The sequence below is a fragment of the Apis cerana genome, linkage group LG3 (assembly GCF_029169275.1).
Source record: "Apis cerana isolate GH-2021 linkage group LG3, AcerK_1.0, whole genome shotgun sequence".
Lineage (NCBI taxonomy): Eukaryota > Metazoa > Arthropoda > Insecta > Hymenoptera > Apidae > Apis > Apis cerana.
Window position 1 is genome coordinate 10,215,439 of NC_083854.1, and position 24,191 is coordinate 10,239,629.

Genomic DNA, 24,191 nt, shown 5'->3' on the forward strand with positions numbered 1-24,191 from the left:
TAAATATTAATTAATTTAAAATTATTTCTAAATATTTATTTCTTTCTTTTTAACAAAATAATGATATTGTTAATGATAATTTTAATAAATATAAAAATGTAAATTTAATTATTAATGAGAAACTTAAAATCGTATTTTTATTAAAAAATTTAAACAGTCAAAATTGAATTATATAAAGATTTCTGTTAGTATTCTTATATTTTATATAATCATATAATACTTATATATCTTAAATTTATTTTGGAAAATATTATTTTATAAACATATAAAATTAATCAATTTATATTTATGAAAAATAACAAGATATAATAAAATATATATAAAAAAATAACAAATATAATGAATAAATAATTCATAATATTAAATATCTTCAATATAAAAAGATAATTGAAAAAGAAAATTTTATCTAATTAATGACTTATATTTTATTTCTATAATGTAATTATTTAGCTAATATTCATATATATGTATATATATATATATATATATATATATATATATATATATATACATATATAAATACATATTATATATATTACATATGTACATATGTAATATATATAATATATATTACATGCATATTACATATATATTACATATATATGTAAATATATATGTAAATATATAAAGAACGATTAAATTTTAAAGCAAAAACTGTTAGAAAATGATGTCTTTTGGAACGAAAATAACTACTAAACGTTAAAATTTTTATTTTAAGAATAGAAGACTGTGAAACTGACAAAAGCGCGGCGCCATATTGCGTGCTTGTGTTTGGTTACTGTTCTGGCGCGTGGTCAAGAATTGTTATATTTAATTAATTACCATGTCTGATAATCAGGTAGGCTTTCTTATTTTAATCAACAATTTGTTAGTGGGCATTTTATAGTATAAATTTAATATAACATTCGAATGTTCAATCATATTTTGAATCTAATCAGTCTAACCTTGCGTATTAGGAACAAAAACCCGAAGCCGGCCCAGGCGACGCGAATTCTGAATATATCAAGCTTAAAGTTGTTGGAAATGTAAGAAGTTAGAGTTATATTTTTTTATATTGACATCTTATTTTGGTGGCGCTTAATGACCGATTTCGTCATTTCATTTTTTTTTTAGGACAGCAATGAAATTCACTTTAGGGTAAAGATGACCACTCAAATGGGTAAACTCAAGAAATCGTATAGCGATCGTGTGGTTAGTTGACTTTTCAAAATAAACGTGGATGATATTATTAGGTTTTGATAATATAGAATAATTTATTAAAAAATTTTTGTAATAATTTCTTATTTTTTTTTTATGTGACATGTGATATATAATTTAAGTTATATGAATAGTAAAACTATAAATTAAAAAAATCACGAATTTTCATATATTTATTAGAAAGAAAATATATTTTTTCTTTTTAAATGAATTTTTAATGTAATTTATAGTTAAAAGATTTTTGAGCTTTTAAAAATAAAATGAAATGATAAATTGATTTTTGTTTGTAAAACATATTGAATTATAATATTTCTGTATATTTTGATATCAAAAATTATTTAATACATATTTTTAAAAAAGATAAAAATATTTAATTATATATCTAAATTTTATTTAGGGTGTTCCTATGACATCACTCAGGTTTCTATTTGACGGTAAAAGAATTAATGATGATGAAACACCAAAGCAGGTAAACTTCTATTTAAATTTAAAATTTTAAATAAGATGAAATTTCTTTTTATAACTTTATAAAATTATTTTTAAAAATAAAAAATTTTATCAATAATGTATCTTTTCTTATGGATTGATTTTAACATTATTTATAATTAATATGATTAAATCTTATGAAATATTATGATTTTAAAACTATTTTTACAGTTGGAAATGGAAAATGATGATGTTATTGAAGTATATCAAGAACAAACAGGTGGTCACTATTGAAGAAATCTATTAAGTTTCAATCTCTTTTAAAGTGAAAGTGACTATCGTAAAGAAATGGACAAGTTTATCAGTATATATATATGTATGTTAAAAAAACATTATGTAATTTGGTTTTTTACGTAACATTTTGATGTGCTGTTCTACATTCCTGTAACGTGGCAAAGACCATCAACAGTCAGTTTCATACAATGTATATGTTTATCCAACAAAAACAAAACAAAAAAAAAAGATACAGAACTAAAAAAAGAATCATGCCTTAAATGCTGTGAGTTTTGTCCATTAATAACATCTGGCAATATATTTGCATCCTATTCTAAATTTCTAAATTCTTAGATTTAGATCGCGATTTTTAGTTTTGTTATTAAAACAATAATTATTATATAATATAAATATGATTTAAACAAAATTGTTGCGTTTAAGGTACGTCTATAATAAAAGAAATAATTGTAATATTTTCCCTTTGCCTTTTTATGTAATTTTAATATTAATAGAAATATTTTCTACTTGAAAAGTATACATTCACTAATACGTAAAAAAAAATTTCTCTTCTGTATTGATAAGCATGAAATAATCAATGTAAGTAATGTGGATGCTTCTGAAGATTTTTATAGATTTTGATTTTTATTATAGATAAATTATGTATTAAAATAATAAAAATACTAAATCGTTATATCTAATAATTATGCAAATTTACTTTTATAATATTTTTTTTTAAATTATTTGAGTTATGTAAAGAATAAAAATTAGGTCAAAGATCTACAAGTTATTAAATTATAACTTTTATATATTATTTGAATATCAATCTATTATAAGCATCCTCATTACAAAATACTTAATTCATTTGATTTAACAGGACAAAATTTCTATAAATTGTAATAAAATTTATTCTTGTACAGATAAGTAATATAGTTTTTGTTTTCATTACTAACTTTTAGATATTGATTAATATTTTTCTTTCATTATTATATCTTCAATTCATATTTTAAATAACAACACTTTCTTAGATAATGAAAATAATTTATAAGTAGATGTTTTATATAATTAGAACAAATAAGTAAAAAATAATTATATTACTTTTAGTAGTAATCTCTATTATGAAAAATAGCACTTGTTGAATAGAAAAATAATTAAATAAAATAAAAACTAAAGTCTCATTTTCGTAACAAAAGAAGAAAATGATTTTGATATAAATAATATTGTAATAATCATTAGATTTACGATAAAATTACATCTACGTTTATCAAGCTTCATCCATTTTACAAAACATGTTTGCATCTGCCAATGGCATAAATTACCTGTAATAATCATCTAAAAATAAACGATTCTTCATCTTTCTCTATTTACTTTACACACCATTTGAAAAGTAGTTAAACAAATATATTTATAGACAATTTTTTCATTTAATAGAATTGCTTTTATTTATACATTGAACAAAGTTGATAATTGCTATTATTATTTATCTTTTAGCACTTCTTAACATATTATTCGCAAATTTTTAACATTATAAGCAGACATTCGTAAAAATAATTAACTATATACAGATCATTTTGAGTTAACTAGTAATCCTAATATGTGGCATCCTATCATTATTACACATTTACAGTGATTTATAACTTAGAAGAAGCAATTTTTTGTCTGTATATTCATATCATAACAAAAATTAAAATGTCCAATAAAAAATTTGTTTGCAAATATACTTTGTTAAAAATCAAAATGTTCAACAAAAATTTTAATCTTTTAGTTGAACATTTGCATACAAATTGCTTCTTCAAAAACAATAACAACTTAATTGCCACAGTTCAATTAGCATTTATGCACCGGTGCGAAAAAATCAGCGAGTAGATAAATAGTTCATTCAATAAAATGAGTTTATAGGTTCATATACACAGCCCATAAATATGCATACAGAAATATATAATGCATCAAATATTGTCTGAATCCCGAGTTCATTGATTAATGAATAATTTCAATTTCTCATGAACTGTTGCAAAGAGAATTCATATTATTAAATTAAAAACAAAAACTATTTTTACAGAGAAAATTTTACAGTATCATTCACATGGTATTAATAACAATCTCACTTAATTACTACACTGCTGATTCTGTTTTTTTGTTTTTTTTGTTTTTTTTGTTTTTTATTTTTTTTTAATAATAAAAATACAATTAGTAAAAAAAAGGCTTCATGAATTATCTTACAAAGAAATTTATTTAAATCAAAATTTCTGATTTTATTGAAAGTTTATATATATATATATATATATGGATTATATATTTTTTTTAATTTTTAATAAGAAATCTTTTTGAGAAAGTGAAAATAATATTCAGTTTCAACATCTTTCAATTTTTGTATACAATTTTACGTGGAAATTCTTTTTATAATAGTATAAACAATATACATTAAAAATTAAATATTTTTTATTTAAAAACTTTTATTCTATTTTGAATTATTACAGAGTTATATTTTAAAAAATGAAGAAATTACTTGAAACTTATTTCATTTCTTCAAATGATATTTTATTAAAAAAAAAATTGCTTTATATATAATCTATTATACTTTATATATTCACAATGTTTCATTATAAATAAAAAAATTACTTTTTTCTTTTTATTTTTTTAATTTTTCAAAAAAATTTTTTATTTTTAATAAAATATTATTTAAAGGAAATAAAATCAGCATTCAAAATTTTTTCATATTTTTGATGTATAATTTTATAATAATATGAGATAAAATAAAACTTTTTAAATAAAAAATATTAATTTTTAATGTATCATACTATAAAAAAATTTTCAAATAAAATTATACAAAAATTGTAAAAATGTTGAAACTTTGAAGATTATTTTCATTCTTTTAAAAAAATTTTTGTTGATAAAAAAAATTGCTCCATATACAATCCATTATATTCTATGTATATACAAACTTTCATTAAAATTAAATTTGGTTTAGATAAATTTCCTTATAAATTCAAACTTTTTTTTACTGATTATATGTTAATTTGATATTCCGATAATTTGCATTTTCGATATATTTAATATATCATTCTACAAAATTATTCTCTTAACATTTCTGCCAATTTAACATGAAAATTTTCCCTTCACCTTCTAATTAAAAATTTATGCACGATCGATATTTCTATCTTGCTCATATAAATTCAGAATCAGAGTAAAACATTATGAATTGCAACAAATTATACAAATTTAAAATCGAGTTCATTGTTAAACTTATTTAGAAACAGAGTTCTTATAAAGACATCAGTCTTTGATTTTGTCATGTTTACAGATCTAATATAATCCTCTGTATTTTTCAATTTATAATAATATAAAATAGAATATAAAATATTCTATTTTTAAATAGAATATTTAGATAATATTTCAAAGAAGTTTTAAAATAAAATTTTTAGTAATCAAAAAATTAATTATAATAATAAATTTATGATTATTTATGATTAGAATATAATGACTTTTTTTCTATTTTTCCCTATTTTAAAAAGAAGCACATAATAAATTCAATTCATCTCTAAAGAATCATGATATTATTATAATATTATTTATCTTGAACGATATAATTTATCCGATTTCTAATATAATCAAAATTTCGATTAAAAAATTTTCAAGAATTTTGAATAGTTCTCATCTCTTAAGTACAAATGCTACATACTAAATAAGTACTTCTTTTATTAGGACATAATTTATATGTATATACTTAAATAGAATGTACAATGTGTAATTCAAAACATACATTTCTTCGGATATAATCTTTTATGTATTATGACTATAAACAATATTAATTCAGCTCTCACCTCATTTTTTTCTTGTAATACTTTCATTCAATATTATGTCTACTTACTCATTGCATCATAATAAATATAATTATCCATAAAATATTAGAGCAATCTGTTAATTCTTAAAGCGATGTTATTTCTTGGCGAGGCATTGTATGGGAATAAACCTGTTAAAAGTCTTCGACTTGTTTCAACATAATCACTTTTTAATGCTGTAATATGTTACAGTATGTCACGATGCCATACCCATGTTTTTTTTGTATGATCAAACCTATGTGCTAACCATTGTTGTTCTAATAATTGATACCTATCTTGATTTAGGTAAAGAGGTTTTCCACGTCTATAAAATATGAATAAATGTTAATATCTTTCTAGTCATAAATAAATAAAATAATAAAAATTTAAATTGAAATATATCTAAATTGGATATTTTTAATATATATATATATAATATTAGAAAATAAAATATTTACTTCAAATCTCTATCTTCTTCCTCGAAATCATCGAGATATAAAGATCCCCATAAACAAACACGTTGACCTCGAATTACAACAATATAAGTTGATGTTACTACCAGATATATACCAGTTCCACCTCCACAATCAATTGAATGCTATATATAATACAAAAAAATAATTTTATTTATATAATTTTAAATTATTAATTATCAAAGAAAATTATATATATAAATATGTATTTACTTGAACAACTTCGCATACATTCCATTGCTTGCGATTTTGTTTTAAACAAACAATGGCACCACATAACAGACAAATACTAATCTCCTGTGGGATTGAATGACCTTGACGACATTGTCGTCCATGATAATACTAAAAAATATTTTATTTTTAAAATTTATAAAATTTATTAATATTATTATAATTATTATATATATATATTTTAATTATAATAATAATTATTAATACAAATATAAAACATATTTTTTAATTGACTATATGAAAATATTCATACCGTAAAAATCTTTTCATATTCCCTTGGAAGACTAAGTAACTTCGGCACTTGCCATAATATATGCTGCTCCATAATTAAATACCTGCCTGCATCGCTTCGATTTAAGAATGCAAGAAATTGATCACACCACATACGAGGTACTGATGCACTAGTCTCATTATCTTGCCAATTCAAAGCTACAGCAGAATTAAACATATTCCAATCCATACTTTCTGTAACTAATTCTAAGTAATATACTAATCTTGCAAATTCGACTTGTGGTGTTTTAATTAAAGGTAACGGTTCCTCGTACAAATGATAACGAAGCAATGCAGCTATTCGTAAAAATGGTAAACACATAAATTGAATCTGAAATAATATGATTAAATATACAATAAAATCTTAAAAATAAAATAAAGATTATGAATTACATAATTATCTATCCAACCTTACCTGTTGTTCGATACTGTGCATTTTATCTCGTGCATATGGTGTACACGACGAAGTGGATGGATCATATAAAACAGTATCCGAATGGTAGAGTGAACTGTTATTGAAATATTCAATGATTTTGCAGAGTATTGTTTCTGAAGATATAGAACCGCGATCATTACATTCTCTCCTTAAAAATGTATTTCTTTCTGCTTGTGTGAGACCACCGCTTATTTGTACTATAACTTGATAGTACAATAAGTTATAAATTACTTTTACTACACTAGAAAAATATGCTGAAAATAATTAAAATTTATTAAGTTTTATAAAATTGTTAAAATTTATTTGAAAATGAATTTATATAATTACTTTGATCCAAATGCAAAGGAAGTAATAATATAAATTGTATAAGAAGAGCAGTCGGATCTCTAAGAAGTAAAGGAACTTCTTCTTCATGTAGTGTTAGAGCAAGTGGAGTTGCTGATTCCGCAGGTAACCCAGATAATTGTTGCCATGTATGTTGTACTGGCCAAAACATACATAGACGTGCATTTTTTGCAAGTACATCAAGAAGTGCAACTTAAAAAAAATATTATTAATGCAAAATTTATTATTTTAATTATTATTTATTACCAATTATAAATAAAAAAAATTTACCAATACAATCACGTTTTGGTCTTAAAGGTATTGTAGTAGGTGGAAGAATACACAATGATCCGCCACGTTGAACGAGTTCAATTTCAAAATTAGTTCGTGCTATAGAAGTTATAAAAGCAAACAAACTTTTATAACTATGTTGTTGTTGACATTTAGAATTTGTGCACCTTGTCATATCTTGTACTGCTTTACGCATTGCTTCAGATAAAAATGTTCGTTTCTGTAAATATAAATTACAAAATATTAATTGCAAAGAATATTTAGAATATATTATTGTTAAATGAAGTTTGGGAGACTTACCGTTGATGAATTTCGTTGTACTTCTTTTAAAAGATTATTTATCTCCGGAAGTATTGTAGGAAAAGGAACATAAGGAGATCGTACAATTGTTCCACGTTTTCCTAATTGTGGAGAAAGTGGAAGAAAACAATTAGCTAATTGTCGACAAAGTGGACATAAATATTCGCCACTATCTACAGCAAGAGAAAGCTGTCTTTGTTGATGACCAAGAGACTTTACATATGGCAACAAACAATCTAAATGTAAATGGTGACCACACGTTTGAACATAAACTCCACCTTCCCAACCTAAATTAATGGATAACAGCAACGAGACCTACAAATAAAAATATATATATATTATTTTAGTACAATCAATGAATAAGTTGAAATTCAAATATTTACAGTATCAAAATGTCGATCCATTGCATCCATTCTACGATCAAAATAGGCACCGCGTGTATCACACTTTGGTATAGGCGGATCTTCATCAGATGTAGGTAAAACTAGTCTATCTGGTTGTTGACGTTCATGACCAATGACACTTGTTCCCTAAATATATAGTTTACATAAAAATATTATAAAAATATTCTAATAAAAATAATTTATATAAATAAATGTTCATAAAATGAAAATTACTTGAACTAATACAACAAGACCCATAGGATTATCTTCAGTACTAGGACTACTTTGACTGCAAATAACACAATCATATTCCTTTTTACTAGTTAATTTTGTTGCATTATCTTTTTGATCCCAATCCATACCAGATACTCCTGCTCCATCTAAACAAAGATTTATAAATTTTATTTTTTTTTTGTACAAATTAAACTTTTTTATCCTTAAATATTCTTTTTTTTTTTAATCTTATAAATTCTATGTGTTTATATTTTACCTGTTTCCATTGCTTTTTCCATGAATTGCTTTCGTTTATTAGCAAATTCAGCCATTAATTTTTGCTGTCTTTCTTTTGCTCGTCTTCGTCTTTCTTCTCTTTCGCGATCTTCTTTCTCTCGTTGTTTATCTTCACTTTCCTGCATGCTTGGCCATAATTTGTTCCTAGCTTCATTTATAGCTTCTTTACACATAGGATCCAAGTTTGTTATCTTGTTCAATAGATTCGCAATAAAGAATGGGCCATCACCAATTCGCGATTCTATAGGTTCTATAGTTGAACTACTACTAGCTTCATTATCTGACATTGCACTCTGTTCAGGATTATAACTATCTGGAACACCTGATAATTGTGAGTGCAATTTTAACAATAACGTGATTATACTCTCATCTACTTTTATAGTTTGTGATTGTAATGATCCACCCTAAACAAAAAAGAATATAGAATAATAATAATAATAATAATAATATTTATAGTATAATTTATAATTTAAGTATATTTTAATTTATAATTTAAGTAATTTATAATATAATTTATAATATAGTAATTTATAATATAATAATTTATAGTATAATTTATTTACTAAAATATATACATATAATATTGATAAAAATCAATATATAAATTAGTACCTGAGTTTCTCTTCTTTTAAAATGTTTATGTGAACTTGATGTAGATGGAACAATTTCTGTCGTTGTTACATTAGAATTACTTAGTCTCGAGTACATTGTTGTTGCAGCAACTATTTCGTTACCAGCCATAACAGCAGGCCGTTGAGGTACTGGTGGTAATGCTGCTTGACTAATAAAATCTATATGTAAAGAATAAAGATTAAAAAAAAAAAATTATTTTACCTTTGAAAATGTTATTTTCAAGTACCAAGTATTTTTTTTTATTGATAAAATTGATAACTTATTTTAGAATACTGTTAATATATTAGTTCTTAATTATGGAAAAACATGTGATACATATTTTACATAACTATATAATATAAATATAAGAAGGATATTGCTATGATTAAGGTGAAATGATAGAAATAACATACTGTTTGGTAGAGGAGGTGATTCAAGGGCAAGGGCCATGGATTCTTCGGTGGATGATGGTAAAGCTCTTGGTAGAGTTATTAAATCATCTTCACTATTAGCTTCTGATATTGTAACAATTCCATCTTCAGGTACAAAAGTTATTTGAAATTGGTCTATAAAACAATTAAGAAAAAATAAAATATCATTGCAATATTATATAATACATTTAATCAACACCGAAATATCCATCTTAAAATTTATGAATATATGCTTATATATATATAATACATACATATATATAATATATATTGCAGCTATTAATTAGAATAAGGTATATTAAAAATTTTATATACAAGGACCTATAAGGATTGTTTTTGACACATACATAAATTAAACTTATAAATTAAATGTAAATATTTATTTTTTATAATTTAGCTATTTAACATAAATGAAAAAAGAAATATAAATAAAAACTTACCATTTACTTGAGGTAAAACAGGTAAAGAAGCATTCATAGCAACTTGTAATCCACTTTCATTACTGATAGTATCTAAAGATGGAAGAGCTAAAACTTCTAAAGAACCTTCATCTGTTGCATCATTTATCATGAGTGAAGTTCCAACCTCAGTCATTTCACCTTGAATTTCCCATTCAAAATCACCTAAGAGATTTATTAAAATAATAATCATGTAATGTAGCAGAAAATAATAATGATAAATTTAACGATAATTTTACTCACTATCTGAACTACTTGATTCTGATTCTTGAACTAAGATTACTTTAGGTATTATTGTTCTCAAATTTTCAGACAAGTCATCAGTTTTATACCAACCATCTAAATCCATGTCTTTTATTATACGAGATGATTCATCACTAGTATAATGACACAAAGGATTCATCTAATATGAAAAAAATATAATTATTTTATAATTCTACAATATTTTTTTAATTAATTACTTACAGATTTATCAGGAATTTCTGCAGTAATTACTGCCATTTCTAATAAATAAATAGTCAATGCCATTACATGCTCTGATATGTTATGTCCATACACAGATTTATATAAAATAATTAAAATCATAGAATGAAAAACTCTAGATCGTAGTACAATTCGTGGATCATCATATGCAGATGAAACAGGAGCAGGATGCCTAAATGGTGGCCATGGAATTGCACTATTTTTTAATTTTCCTGATTGCTTCACACTAAAATATTTATAAAATATTATAATAAAAAAGTAAAAATTAAAATAAAAAATAATTTGTTTGTAATATTTAATTTTAAATAAAGTTTACTAACTATTCAGTAAAACGATCCATTGCCATTTGAAAATCTCCTCTTTGAGCTGCTCTTAGCAAAACATGCAAAGGATCAAATAACTCTTCCCAGACTAAACGAGGTTTTGGTCCATACATTCCTTGCTGCATATTTCCACTAGCTTCAAGATTAGGTGCCCTATACACTGCAACCTATATATTATATTTTATATTACATAATTACATATTTACTTTTTTTTTAAAACATAATACATAAAACATAAAACATAAAACATACATCAGCCAATACAGATTCAAAATCTCTATTTTGAGTACTACCAGAACGTTCTGGCATTAATTCCATTAATTGACTATGAGTTTTATCTCCCATAGATAATAAAGTAACCATTTCTAAACGGGACATTTCAGGATCAGATAAACCTGAAATTAAAATTTATTATATATATTAATTTAATAAATATTATATAATATAAATAAATTTAAAAAAAGAATAATATAAAAATCTTACCTAAATTTGTTCGAACATTAAGTAATATTGCTAAAAATGTTAAAAAACTTTCTAACATAGGCATATCATGTTTCCCATCCATGTATTCATTTTGAGATGTTCTGTATAAACAAAGACTCAACTCTTGTTTCACAAGGAATCTAATTAAATAAAATCATTATTAATTATGACTTTAATTTGAAAGATATAATTTAAATATAACATATGATATATAATATAATAATGATCATTACTTTTTAACAATTGTTTTTAGAAAAATATCTGGTTGTAGCTTTGTTGCACAGACTTGAAGTAAATAAAGATCTGCATCTACCATTGAATTACAAAAGTTGCATTGTATGTATGTCATAATTTGACCTTTTATTTGAAGACCATTACGCACCCATAATCCATTTAAAATTTCATAAAAGGCAACCTAAAAATATATTATATTTATTATAAAAAAAATATTAAAAAATAGGGAAATCAAAAAAAATTATTTATTAAAATTCATTTTATTTCATATTTGAAAATATCTCTTAATATTTGTATGCAAAATATATACATGAAAAATTTAAAGATAGATAATAGATGAATCAATTTTGTTTTTGTGTAATAATTCAAAATATTTTATAATTCCTAGACGTTATACATAAAAATAAACATAAAATAAATATATCAAATAATAAAAATCAAAATAAATTTTTGAATGTTTTAATTATTATTATTTATTTATTATTATTTGTAATGAATTTATAAAAATTTCAACAATTTATTTATCATTAAAAAATATTTTTATTACAAATAATAATGTTAGAATATAACATATTATAGACATTACAAATTTAATTTTATTTATTTCCCATAGAATAAATAATTTATAGAGTCTACTGTAAACTCATGATATTCCCCCACTTAATCCATCAATCCCGTCACTGGGAAGCATCCAAACTGTGTTCTCAGTATTCTACGATCGATAACAAGAGAAGAGCATTTATAGTTTCGGGAAAGTTGATTAAGTTTCTTTCTTGAGTGATTAATTCTTCAAATATTTCTGAAAATTTTGATTTTTTTATTTTTATAATCATTATTTTTAAATTTAGTATTTAAAATTGGTTCAATAAACGAACGATAAAAGAAGGAAAACAAGATTGAACGTGTTATATGTGCAATCTTATTCATTTACTTTTGATTCAAATTAATTGTTAAAATAAATAAAAATGATCTTAATTAGACCAAAAGTTATTTTTATTTGTTTAATATTTAGTTTACAACAAATTAAAAATAGTTTCGAATTTGATTATAATGGTGTAAAAGATATGATAAAATTCGGTCATGAAATAGTAATGGATATTTTTGAATCATGGGAAATAATACGTCCAAAAGGTCCTGAATATGATAACACTTTACCATTTATTCAGAAAATGGAAAAAGAATTAATGAATCGTATATCAAGGATATCACAAAAAATTGATAGTTTTGAAGAACAAATAGATATACGATTGGACACAATTTTAGCTAAAGTTTTAAGTGAAATACCGTTACAACAAATATTAAATCAAAAATTGCGTATTCTTGATGAAAATGTTGGACGAATTAATGATTTATATTATGATTTTTATTTATATTCTAAAGCATCTCACAAATATGAGAGATATACATTAGAAGATTTTGCAAAAACGTGCGTTTCCTCAAGAGCAGGTGCTCTTCCTGATATTTTAAAAAATATTCATCGGTTACTTGTTCCTTCTCCTGACGAAATTCTCGGCAGAAGCATTCTTATATTATTGACAAATCAAATGCAAGTAAGTAATTTTATAATTTTTAACATATTTTTTAAAATTATATAAAAAATATTTTGTTTTAAAATTAAAAATTTTAAATTCGATTTTTCTTAAATTTTCTTTGAATATTCGTAGTTTTTTTTAAATTATATAAGATTAAAAAAAATTGTTATTTATTTAGTATTTTCGAAATTAAATATTATGTATTGTTAGAAGTTTAATCATGACTATTAAGTATGAAGAGGTATTAGGTGCATGATATATCATAGTGATCAAGTGACATCCGACAATCTGTACCTATTCAAGTTACAAACTCAGTAGGAATATATATAGATACAACGTTGAAATAATAAATTTGCAATTATTTTCCTATATGTAATTAAAATATTGATTTTTTTTATATTTTACTAAGATAATGTAAAATATGCTTAACATCATTATAGTTAAATTTAAATTAATTATTTGTAATTATAAAAATAGAAAATATTATATTATAATTATAATATATTATAATCTAATTGACAAATTTAAAAACATTTAAAAAATTAACATATATTTACCTTATATTTTTTTATTTAAAAGGAATTTCTTTCAAAAGAATAGCTTAGGAAATATTTTTAACAAAGATAATAATTAAGAAAAAAATAATTTTTGTTTGATTATCTGATTATATAGTTGAATCTCTTATATAAGTTCTATTTTATTTTTATAAAAGATAATTATCAAAGAATCATAACGAGATCGCTACAATGAAATATTTAATATTTCAATTTAATTTTTTTTAATAGTGAATAAATTTTATTCAAAATATATTCAATAAAATAAAATGCCTTTTCTTTTTTCGTAATAAATGAATTAATTTTTAAGAAAAAACTAGTACATTTTTCTTGGATAAGAAAACTAAGACAATAATGGCAGTTTGTGCGAAAGGTTTAACAACGAAGAGAATCGGAGAATGAAGAGGAGCATGCGCAGAAATACATAACACCATTAAACCTCAAACGATCTCAACCCGAGAGGGGAGAAACATAGAGTCAAATGACGGAACAATAACACGAAATTCTCAGTAGAGTGTGCGCAACGAGGAATGGTGTTTGTTCTAATGTTATTTTTCTAATTTTTTTCATTAAAAATACAATTCAATCATTTTCTATATCTGAGAGATGACTGTTGAATAAATGTTTATGAAATAGTGTATATAGTGAACTTTGAAAAGTTTAGACTTAACAATCAAAATATTTTAACAATTTTAAAATACAATGCAAGCAGATTTGTAGTCACAGTTTAGCAGGTTTCAATTTTCGCTTATTACGATCAAAACATTTCAATTAATTATACTAACCTTTCATGACCTATATAATTTTATTACTTTCTATTCGATACTGTTGAAAAACAATTAAATTGAATTGAAAATTGTTTACGAAATATCGATATATCTATAAATAATTTGTTAATGAAACATATTACATGTCTTATGAAAAAAACATTCGGAGATTTCGCTCTTAGATATCGTGTCATCAAATAACAGTAAGTTATTAAAGTTTCTTACATCGTTCCTTCATATCATCGTAAAATCTTACATAAATAAAATTTTATGTTATAAATATAATATGTAAATAATTCATTTGAAAAACATTGGTATTATAAATTGACTTTACAAAAACAAAGCTGTCATCCTAATATTTAAAATGTATACATTTATAAATTTTTAAATAGAAAATTATTAAGTAAAATAATGAATAAAACTTTTATATAAATAATTTACACTTCTGTTTTAAATAGATTTGTTTGTTTTAAAATAATAATAAATATAATTTATCATAACAGTTCCTAATGCAATATTATTGAATGGCCAAAAATGGAAAAGTTAAATTTTATTCGAACAAGAATAATATTACAAAATTAATTCGACTATCATTTTTTAACATTAAATCAGCAATTATTAAAGACTAGTCACTTTTCACATAACATAAACTTATAATGTATACACTATATGTAAAAAGATATAGCAACGAAACCTTAGGAAAATCCGTTTGTAGTACGGTAAAGCTAATCTTTTTTTGTCTCATAATAATTTTATTTTATTTATAATATATGATAACTTATTAACTTATATTTTAAATTTAAATAAACAAATTTATTGCTTTGTTTAAAATAAAAAAGAATTGTTTCTTAAAAATGAAAAATTGCAACGATGCGAGAAACTTATTATTTTGAAATGGAAAAAACAAATATTTAATTATTATTATCGGATATCGATTGTTGTCGAAATCGTTTAAATTACCGGAAGGGCTAATAATTACATACGGATGTGACTCACATTCAAGTGAATTAAACGTAATCTGTTGAAAGAAAAAAAGTATTATTAATTAAGAACGAATCTCTGGGATACATATTGAATGTAACAATCACAAAATTACATGTTAGTAATCTTTTCACGAACATAACACATGATATCATTTTACTTCAACTACTGACGTATCTAATTTTTAACGTAATCAGTATATGCGACCCTTACTATCAAACATGCTCTGTATATCAATGAACGATCATTATGCACAAATAAGAGAGTTATGAAATGTTACAAATATATGATAATTCTTATTCTTCAAGGTTCCAAGTATGTACTATACAAATGAATGCAACTTTGGCATTCTTTTCGAATAATATTATATGTAATGTATAATAATCTTTCATTTTAAATTTTGTAATTGATTTGTTTCAAACTGAAAAATGAGAAAATTTTTAAAAGTTTTAGAAAAAAATTCTAAAAACAAAAAGTTATGAATTTTATTAAGTTTTATTTTATTTTTATAAATATATATTCAATATTCATTCATAAACTGTTTAATTTTAATTGTTAAAAACGATTCATTATATTGAATTATCAATAGAGTTTTTAATAAAAAAAAAAGTAAAACATTTTCATTAAAAAAAAATAAGATAATTATAAATCTATCAATAATTATATCATATAGACAGTTTAACAATAGTTTTTAATTTTCTTCAGTTTAATTTTCTTTCATGTATAGTTTCTTTAAACAGTGACTCAAAAGATATCTTTGTTTGCCCGGTTAACGTGGATCGTCAATGATCTACACGGTAAGGAATGCGTCACATATTTGACTAAATCAGTAAAAAAGAAGAATGGAAACAAAATTATTTACGTCAAAAATATTTCTGATTAAAATTTATCATACAACTATAAGTTGAAATCATCTCATTTAGCAATTGTACACATCTCCATATAGATATTAAATGGATTATTTGTTTATGTATATATAATTAAAGATTAAAATAAGAACTTATTTTTCTATTAAGGATCAAATAAAACAGCTACAAATATGAAGAAATTAAATATTCCTATATGTCTTCTGTTTCTCTTCATAATGTGGGGAACAACTATTAGTATATATTATGACACTACAATGATCGACGAAATGCGAAATAAACTATTACAATTGGAGAAAACAGTGGAGAAAGATCTATTCCATTCTAGACTATATCAGTTTGAAAATAATAAAGAAGGAAAGTATCTATGGCTTATAAAAAAGTTCAAGAAATTTGGTGATGAATTAGAGCGAAACATTTCGAGCAATAGTTATGAGTATTTGAATGCATTGAATTCCATTTGGTTATGGGCTAGAACAGAAAACGAATTACAAGGGATTAACGGTTTGTACCGAGTTTTTCGGATGATGCAACAGGAGATCATTAATGGAAAAGTTGCCCTTGATATACCAAAACTGGCTGATTTCTTGGATACAATTCTGCATGATCCGAACGCGTCGATCGTGAACGCTCTTTCTCGAATCGGTGACCTGATAGTGCACGAAAAATTATTCGTTTCGGTTTATCAGGTATAATAATATAAACGAATTGTTTCCAATACGATGATCATCGATGTAGCGAACGTTCTTCTTTGATAATTAACAAACAGAAATTTAAGAACTAATTATTTTTGATATTGATAGATTTAATCTTTTCTTTTTTTGCGTTTACTTTTTCGTTTTGTAGGAAGCATCTTCACAAATCTGCAATGAAAATCAGTCGCTTCAACAATTGCTGTACAATTTATATACCACGATAACATTGGCAGAAATTAAGGGTTACAGTATGATTCAGTTCTCTTATAAGATATTACGACTTTACAATCCAGGTATAATGCATTAATTGTCATTTGTAAATTACATAACTTATTAATTTTTTCATCAATACATGATTATAATAATGAATCCAATTTTTTCCATTTATATTTTTTAATATTGAAGAAAAATTTATTTTATATTACTTAGATTTTAAAAAATTTTTTAAAAATTCACTTTTTAATCATAATAAATTTGATACAGGAACAAATTTCACTGATGAAATGGAAATAGTAAAAGAACAATATGAGACAAGAACGACAGAAACTTTGCGGGCTGTAAAAACGGCTATGGCATTTGCTCCACGACAAATTTGGAAATGTGATGCGAGAATACATAAATTAGGTATATTTTTATGTATTGTTATATAAAAAATATAATATACATATATATATATATATATGCTAAAATAATTGTTACAGATGAAACATATACCAAATTAACACAATTATTCCAAGGATATATTGTAAATGAAGTGGATTTAAATAAAGACTCGTCTTGTAGAGAAAATTGTGCTTACTATGAATATTCAAAAGTTTATGGATGTTATAAAAATCAGTTTTGTTCTCAACAACGTAAATGTAATGGTAGAATATTGAAATGCGAATATATTGATTCTGATATGTGGATTTGTCCTTCGGTAAATAGAAAATTTTCTTGTCTTTATAACAATGTGATAAAAATAAACAAATTCATAAATTATTTTAGCCTGAACATAATGATCGAAGATATGAATACATAGAATACGAAAACGGTCAGATATTTGGAGAAAAAAGCACTTGCAATAAAGGTACAACCAAAGTTGATAGCTGGTGGCGTTGGCTATTTTGGCATTGTAGCTACTGTTTTTGCTATTGTGATGACAATAATATGAATTCTGATCGATACTTCAGTTTAAGAAAAGTCGTATCTGATGTAGCGAATAATAAGTTAGTAATTTATGTGTAATTTATCTATTTAGAGAAAAAAATTTCCAAGATTAAAGAAGAATAATAATAACTATTGTTACAGAGTAGTAACAGGTGTTCGATTTAAAAAAGTCAATCAAATAATACATATACAAATACAGCAAGGTGAACTAATGCCACGTGGGAATATTGATAAAACCAGTGTACAATGGAAATCAATTGAAGAATTTAATGTATTAGATAATAATATCAAAAACGGTATTGATTATCATACTTTATCATGGGAAAAACGAGGCTTGGATCTAGACGATTTAGTCCTCGATAAAAATTATCTTTTGACAGGTACATTTAAATATATACATTGTTCTTGTAACTTCATATTTATACTAATTATTTTGCAGGTTTCAAATTTCGAATGGTTGGTTCACGATTGAATTTAGAAGTAAGAATGACGCCTTTTAATTTCACGACTGGAAAATTAATAGAACCATTAAACAATAGTTTTTGGTTCAGTCATGATCGAACCGATAGGTAATATTTGTTTGTGTATATATCATATATATTTTGTACTTATAAATGTTTTATCTAATATCATATTTGTTTACAGAACTGAATTAAAATTTGAGAATCCTAATATACCAACTCGATTACCTCTTCTCGCATTACCAGACTCAAAAACAGAACAATATTTGAATTTTGCACCAAGTGATCGTAAAACTGATGCTGCACAAAATACAATACCATTTCTCGATGTTCAATCGGTAGAATCAAATCCACCAATTCCAATCGCAGGTGCTGGTATTTTTCATAAAGGCAGATTAGGATCGGGTGGATATGTAGCATTAAGATTGATTACATATGATTTTAGTAAACATTTACAAGTTGATTTACCTGTTAATGTAGAAACAGTTGTTGATGCTCCAAATGAAATAAGATCAGTATGAATATATTTACATATATTATTAAGATATAGTTCATATTTTTCAACATATAGTTCAATATTTTTTTCTGTTTTATTTCTACTTTCATATTGTCTTTCAATATTTACTTTTAATAAATATTTACTTTAATAATTATTATTCATAGATTTTACTATATCAATAATGACTTTTTTTTAAAAAAATTAGTTTTTTATATTATTATATTAAATAATAATATGTTTAATTTTTTATTAAATAATGTTTCTCGTGCCATTTGACATTTATATATATTTGTTTTGACTCAACATATCACAAAAATAAAAATTTATCTTCTAATATTCCTAACTCCAATTCCTTTTCATCACAATTCTTCAATAATGTTTGTTAATTCAATAATATTTGTTAATTTAAATTATGTAATTAAGTATTGTTATTTTAATAAAAATTTATAATATTTATAATAATTAGTAATAAAATATAAAATAAAAAATCCATGTCATAAATGAAATTTCATTACCATAATGAAATAAAATAATATAAATAAAATAATATCATTAGAAAATATAATTGTATAAATATCTTCAAATATGAATTTTATCAAATTTGTTTTAAAATATTGTATATATATCGAAACTATATTGAAAAGATATAAATATGGAAAAATATACTGGAAAATAAAAAAGTACTTACCTGAACTCGTAAAGGATGCATCATTAAAAGATGTAACATGTCTGTAGGAGGTAACAAATCATTGAGTGTAGCCCCTTGTTGACGCACAGCTTGGCACATAAATACAGCAAAATATCGATGCAATGGAAGATGAAAAGACACTTGTAAACTATCACTCTGTAATTAAATAAAAAAATATTTAAATATAATATTATTATTTATACTTTAATTAATTAATTTAAATAAAAAAAATAAAATATATAAAAAAATTTTTTTTATTAAATCATTTAATTACCACATTTGGATGAGTAAAATTTATAGCATCTAGCCAATCTTGCAATGCAGTGAGACAAAATGATAAAACTCTACGAGTAAGAACTGCACTTTCTGGACCACGTAAATGAGAAACTAGAGCCCACATTGGATATGCACTAGCTTCTAATTCTGCACTAAATGCTGCATAGTATGTATTAGACTCATATTCAACATGTTGATTTACTTCTCGTTGATTTACATTCATTCCTGAATTAAATATAATAAAAATAATTTTAAAAATACTTTATGATATATAATAAATTCCGTTATATACTGGATAAAAATAAAATAATACCTTGAAACATAGATAGAAAATCAAACCACATTTCTAAAAGTGTATCATCACTCATAAATCTGACAGCTATAGGTTTATGTGAAAGAACATTGTTTAAATCTGATACAATAGGCCAATAACAATGTTCTTTCATCACTTGACGTTCACAATCTACTACATAATGAAAATTTTTGTCTGGATCTAAAAAGAAAAAGATTTAAAATATTTAATTTCAACGAACATATTCTAATAATAACAATATTTATTAATAATAATTTCTAAAATAAATATTATATTTTATAAAAAATTTCATAAAACATATTCTAAAATTTATGATATAAACATTATATACTTACCATGTAAAGTATTTTGAATCAATATTTTGCTCATCATATACTTTAAAGCTATCACCATAACATGCAACAATTTTAATTGATCTACCATTTTCAATGCTAAACTTTCATTACTGAATAACTGAAACATGAAGTATAAGCATGTAAAATATTTCTTTTATAATAAATACAATACTTTTATTACAATATTTACCTGTACACTGACATGAACTACTCTATTGCTCAAAGTATCAGGATCTGTTGAACGTTCAAGCATCATTGAAACTCTACTGTAATGTAAAACAAATGCTCGAGTAAGTGCTTCTTTATATTCTGGATCTGGTAACATATTTAATAGCAAACAAACTAATTTCTGTGGAAATTGATAAGCCACTGTCCAAAACATTAATTCTTCTAAAAAAGTGGTATGTTGTAAATGTTCTTGTAATGATGCACATTCTAAAATAATATAATAAAAATTTATATAAATATTCTTGCATAATTATATATATGCATTAATAAAAAAAAAGATTTGCCTTTATATTCATCAGGTGGTTCTGGATTTGGTAATGATCTTACTGCATTTTGATATATTTCATTACTATCTTGACAATAACTATCATATTCTGGTTCTCCAGTTGATACAGTAGGATCCATAAGATTCCTATATTTTTGTGGATTAGTTAAAGCTGATGTCATAACATGTCTCATTAATGCACCCATTTTATTAAAATCAATGAGCATCGTTAAATATTCATCTGCATCTTGTATTGCAGCTTCATAATTTCGTCGACCTACCGTACTGTAATGAAATAAAATATTTCAATATATATATTGAAAAATAATTAAAAAAATAAAAAATATAATATATATATATTTTTTATAATTTTAGTTATTAAATAAAGAAATATATAGTATACCAATTTTCACGTAAATGTTGTATAAGTCGAAGTATTATTCTAGGCATCATTGCTTCTGCTACACACATTAAATTTGAAGGAGCAGCTGATGTATCAACAGCTGCTTTTGGTCCATGTCTATCACAAAATCTAAAAAAATAATTATGTTAAATATTATTCTTAATAATAATTTTAACTTTTTAATTTAATCTTTTCCTTTTATTCTGACTATTTATTAAAATTTACCCTGATTCTTTCATAACAGATGCATCACCACAATCACATGCACCTCCTGCTTGACTCAAAAACATATTAAAGTCATGGCCATAATGATTGCCTTTTTTAAAACATTCTGTACATAAAGACATACATGGTGAAATACCACATGTACGACAACGATATGCAACAAAATTAGGTGTCCAAACTAATCCACAAGTTGTAGCATTATCATACATTCTCACTGAAATATTTTTCAAAAATATTTGATTTAAATATATGAAAATTTGATCAAATATATTGATATATATATATATTGAAAAATTTCCAATTAAATTTTTAAATTTTCAATATTTAAAATAATGTTTTTTCTCAAATTACTATTATATTGATTCAAAAAATTATCTATTTTAATTTTAAAATTAAAAATCTTATGAACTTCATTCTTTTAAGTATTAAAATATCTAGTACATTTACATTTTCATATCTATAGTAATATATATAAACATATATTTATTGGTTAATCTTGTTGATGCCAAATACGCAAATTGCATTATAATTATATCACAGATTTTAAAATAATGTTTATAACAAAATATATTATATAGAAATGTCGAACAATGATTAGAGAAATACATAAATATAAATAATATTCTATATTCTATGTATTTTAATCATAAAACTGATTTTATATATTATATCTTAATCTTTCTTAATTTAAACATTTAAATTCAATATAATTTTTTATACATATCATGTTTCTAATTTATTCAGTTAAAGAAAATAAAATGTATGTTATACCTATTTTAGCAAATTTTTCTGGCGTATTACCACTAGCTATTAACCATTTACACCAATTTATAGTTTCTCTGTCACCAATATCTTTACTAGGATTTAACAGTTCATCCAATAATTTAGTAAGAGATGGTGGACAGCCACTGTCATGAGCCAAATTGCTACATTCTGCATGTATATGAGCAGCTGTATAACTTTTCCTTAATATATCAGTGCATAAACCTGACATTGTGAAAGATTGACCTCGCACAGCGAGGATACCACTGTCTTTGCTACGTGTTGCGGTATCCTCCGAGGATGACGAGTATTCACGTCCTGGCTTCGCCAGCTCGCCAAATCCCGCGGGAACACCTTATAGAATCTGTAAACAATGTAAATAATTATCATTATAAAACTTAAAACTATTATAAAAAGTGTAACCTAAAAATAACAAATATAAGAACGAAAAACAAATGAGCAAGTCAAGTCGAGAATCAGGTGATACCGATGTTAAAATTTCAGGAAGCCGACAAGACAGCCGATAGTTGCCTGACGACTTACACCTTTTTGCGTGTTTCTCGTATGAAAACTTCCGGGAAACCTTTCAAGTAGAGGTGATCCGCGGACTAAAGAATTCTCAACAACCTCCATATCAGTGAGCATCTCCCGTCAACTTTGTCTTCCTCATCAATTTTGACAACATGACGAAAGCAAGGGACCGTTACCTTATACTACTCTCCTGAACCGTAGGTTACTATCGACTTTCAGATTTCATGTTTCGACAAGTACTCAGTACTTGCACAATAATCCTCGTTGATACAACACACATTTACATTTACCGAACAGCAAAAGCACTCGATCACCAATCGTTCGATCAATTGACCACAGCTTATATTCTTCTACGGTACGTCTTCTTCTTTCTGATCAAGAATTTGTCTATCTTATCGACAGAACAATGACAGAATACCAGATCTCGTTTCTTAATGTACATATTTCATTAGTTTTCATTATGTTTAAATATATATATGTATACGCACTTCATTTTTGTTATTATAGCAATTATAAATAATATATATAAAAAATTAATTGAAATTAATAAAATTAAATAATGTAAAAATATAATTTAGAACATATAATTTATTTGCTTTACTTACAATCCAATCATATATGATTTTTTGGACAAATTAATCTATTAGGGAATATAAAACTTTTTGCATTTATTATGATATTTCAAAAAAGTTACGAATTAATTACTTA

The 24,191-nt window shown here is 23.9% G+C and overlaps 3 protein-coding genes across 11 annotated transcripts; 2 read left to right on the forward strand and 1 right to left on the reverse strand.

The window, feature by feature from the left end:
* The first annotated feature begins 599 nt into the window (after positions 1-599).
* Positions 600-2,845, forward strand: LOC107998254 (small ubiquitin-related modifier). Its single transcript, XM_017057449.3, has 5 exons — positions 600-838; positions 957-1,025; positions 1,114-1,191; positions 1,595-1,666; positions 1,855-2,845. Exons 1-5 carry the CDS (start codon positions 824-826, stop codon positions 1,915-1,917), a joined length of 297 nt encoding a protein of 98 aa, XP_016912938.1. The 5' UTR covers positions 600-823; the 3' UTR covers positions 1,918-2,845.
* A 463-nt stretch (positions 2,846-3,308) lies between these two features.
* Positions 3,309-24,050, reverse strand: LOC107998156 (E3 ubiquitin-protein ligase Ubr3). Of its 6 annotated transcripts, none has more exons than XM_028666894.2 (30): positions 23,660-24,050; positions 22,962-23,316; positions 22,191-22,404; positions 21,966-22,094; positions 21,582-21,847; positions 21,260-21,504; positions 21,070-21,187; positions 20,735-20,914; positions 20,420-20,646; positions 20,146-20,301; positions 11,953-12,134; positions 11,720-11,859; positions 11,489-11,631; positions 11,234-11,403; positions 10,896-11,139; positions 10,674-10,833; positions 10,413-10,595; positions 9,955-10,107; positions 9,542-9,720; positions 8,910-9,333; positions 8,654-8,799; positions 8,420-8,566; positions 8,037-8,351; positions 7,737-7,956; positions 7,449-7,658; positions 7,101-7,375; positions 6,669-7,016; positions 6,398-6,526; positions 6,170-6,309; positions 3,309-6,036 (listed from the first exon to the last, which is right to left on the reverse strand). In XM_028666894.2, the coding sequence occupies exons 2-30, from the start codon at positions 23,182-23,184 to the stop codon at positions 5,919-5,921; spliced, it is 5,784 nt and encodes a 1,927-aa protein (XP_028522695.2). In that variant the 5' UTR covers positions 23,185-23,316; positions 23,660-24,050; the 3' UTR covers positions 3,309-5,918. The 6 variants fall into 6 exon arrangements, with proteins under 6 accessions (XP_028522695.2, XP_061928794.1, XP_061928795.1 ...); XM_062072810.1 differs by having other exon boundaries at positions 23,496-24,050; XM_062072811.1 differs by lacking the exon at positions 23,660-24,050 and adding an exon at positions 23,440-23,604.
* Positions 12,657-19,611, forward strand: LOC107998157 (uncharacterized). Of its 4 annotated transcripts, none has more exons than XM_017057254.3 (9): positions 14,422-15,009; positions 16,804-17,342; positions 17,500-17,641; positions 17,832-17,972; positions 18,050-18,267; positions 18,336-18,556; positions 18,639-18,877; positions 18,937-19,066; positions 19,143-19,611. In XM_017057254.3, the coding sequence occupies exons 2-9, from the start codon at positions 16,827-16,829 to the stop codon at positions 19,477-19,479; spliced, it is 1,944 nt and encodes a 647-aa protein (XP_016912743.1). In that variant the 5' UTR covers positions 14,422-15,009; positions 16,804-16,826; the 3' UTR covers positions 19,480-19,611. The 4 variants fall into 4 exon arrangements, with proteins under 4 accessions (XP_016912742.1, XP_016912743.1, XP_016912745.1 ...); XM_017057256.3 differs by having other exon boundaries at positions 14,422-14,773; XM_017057257.3 differs by lacking the exon at positions 14,422-15,009 and adding an exon at positions 15,228-15,904.
* Positions 24,051-24,191: the final 141 nt, after the last annotated feature.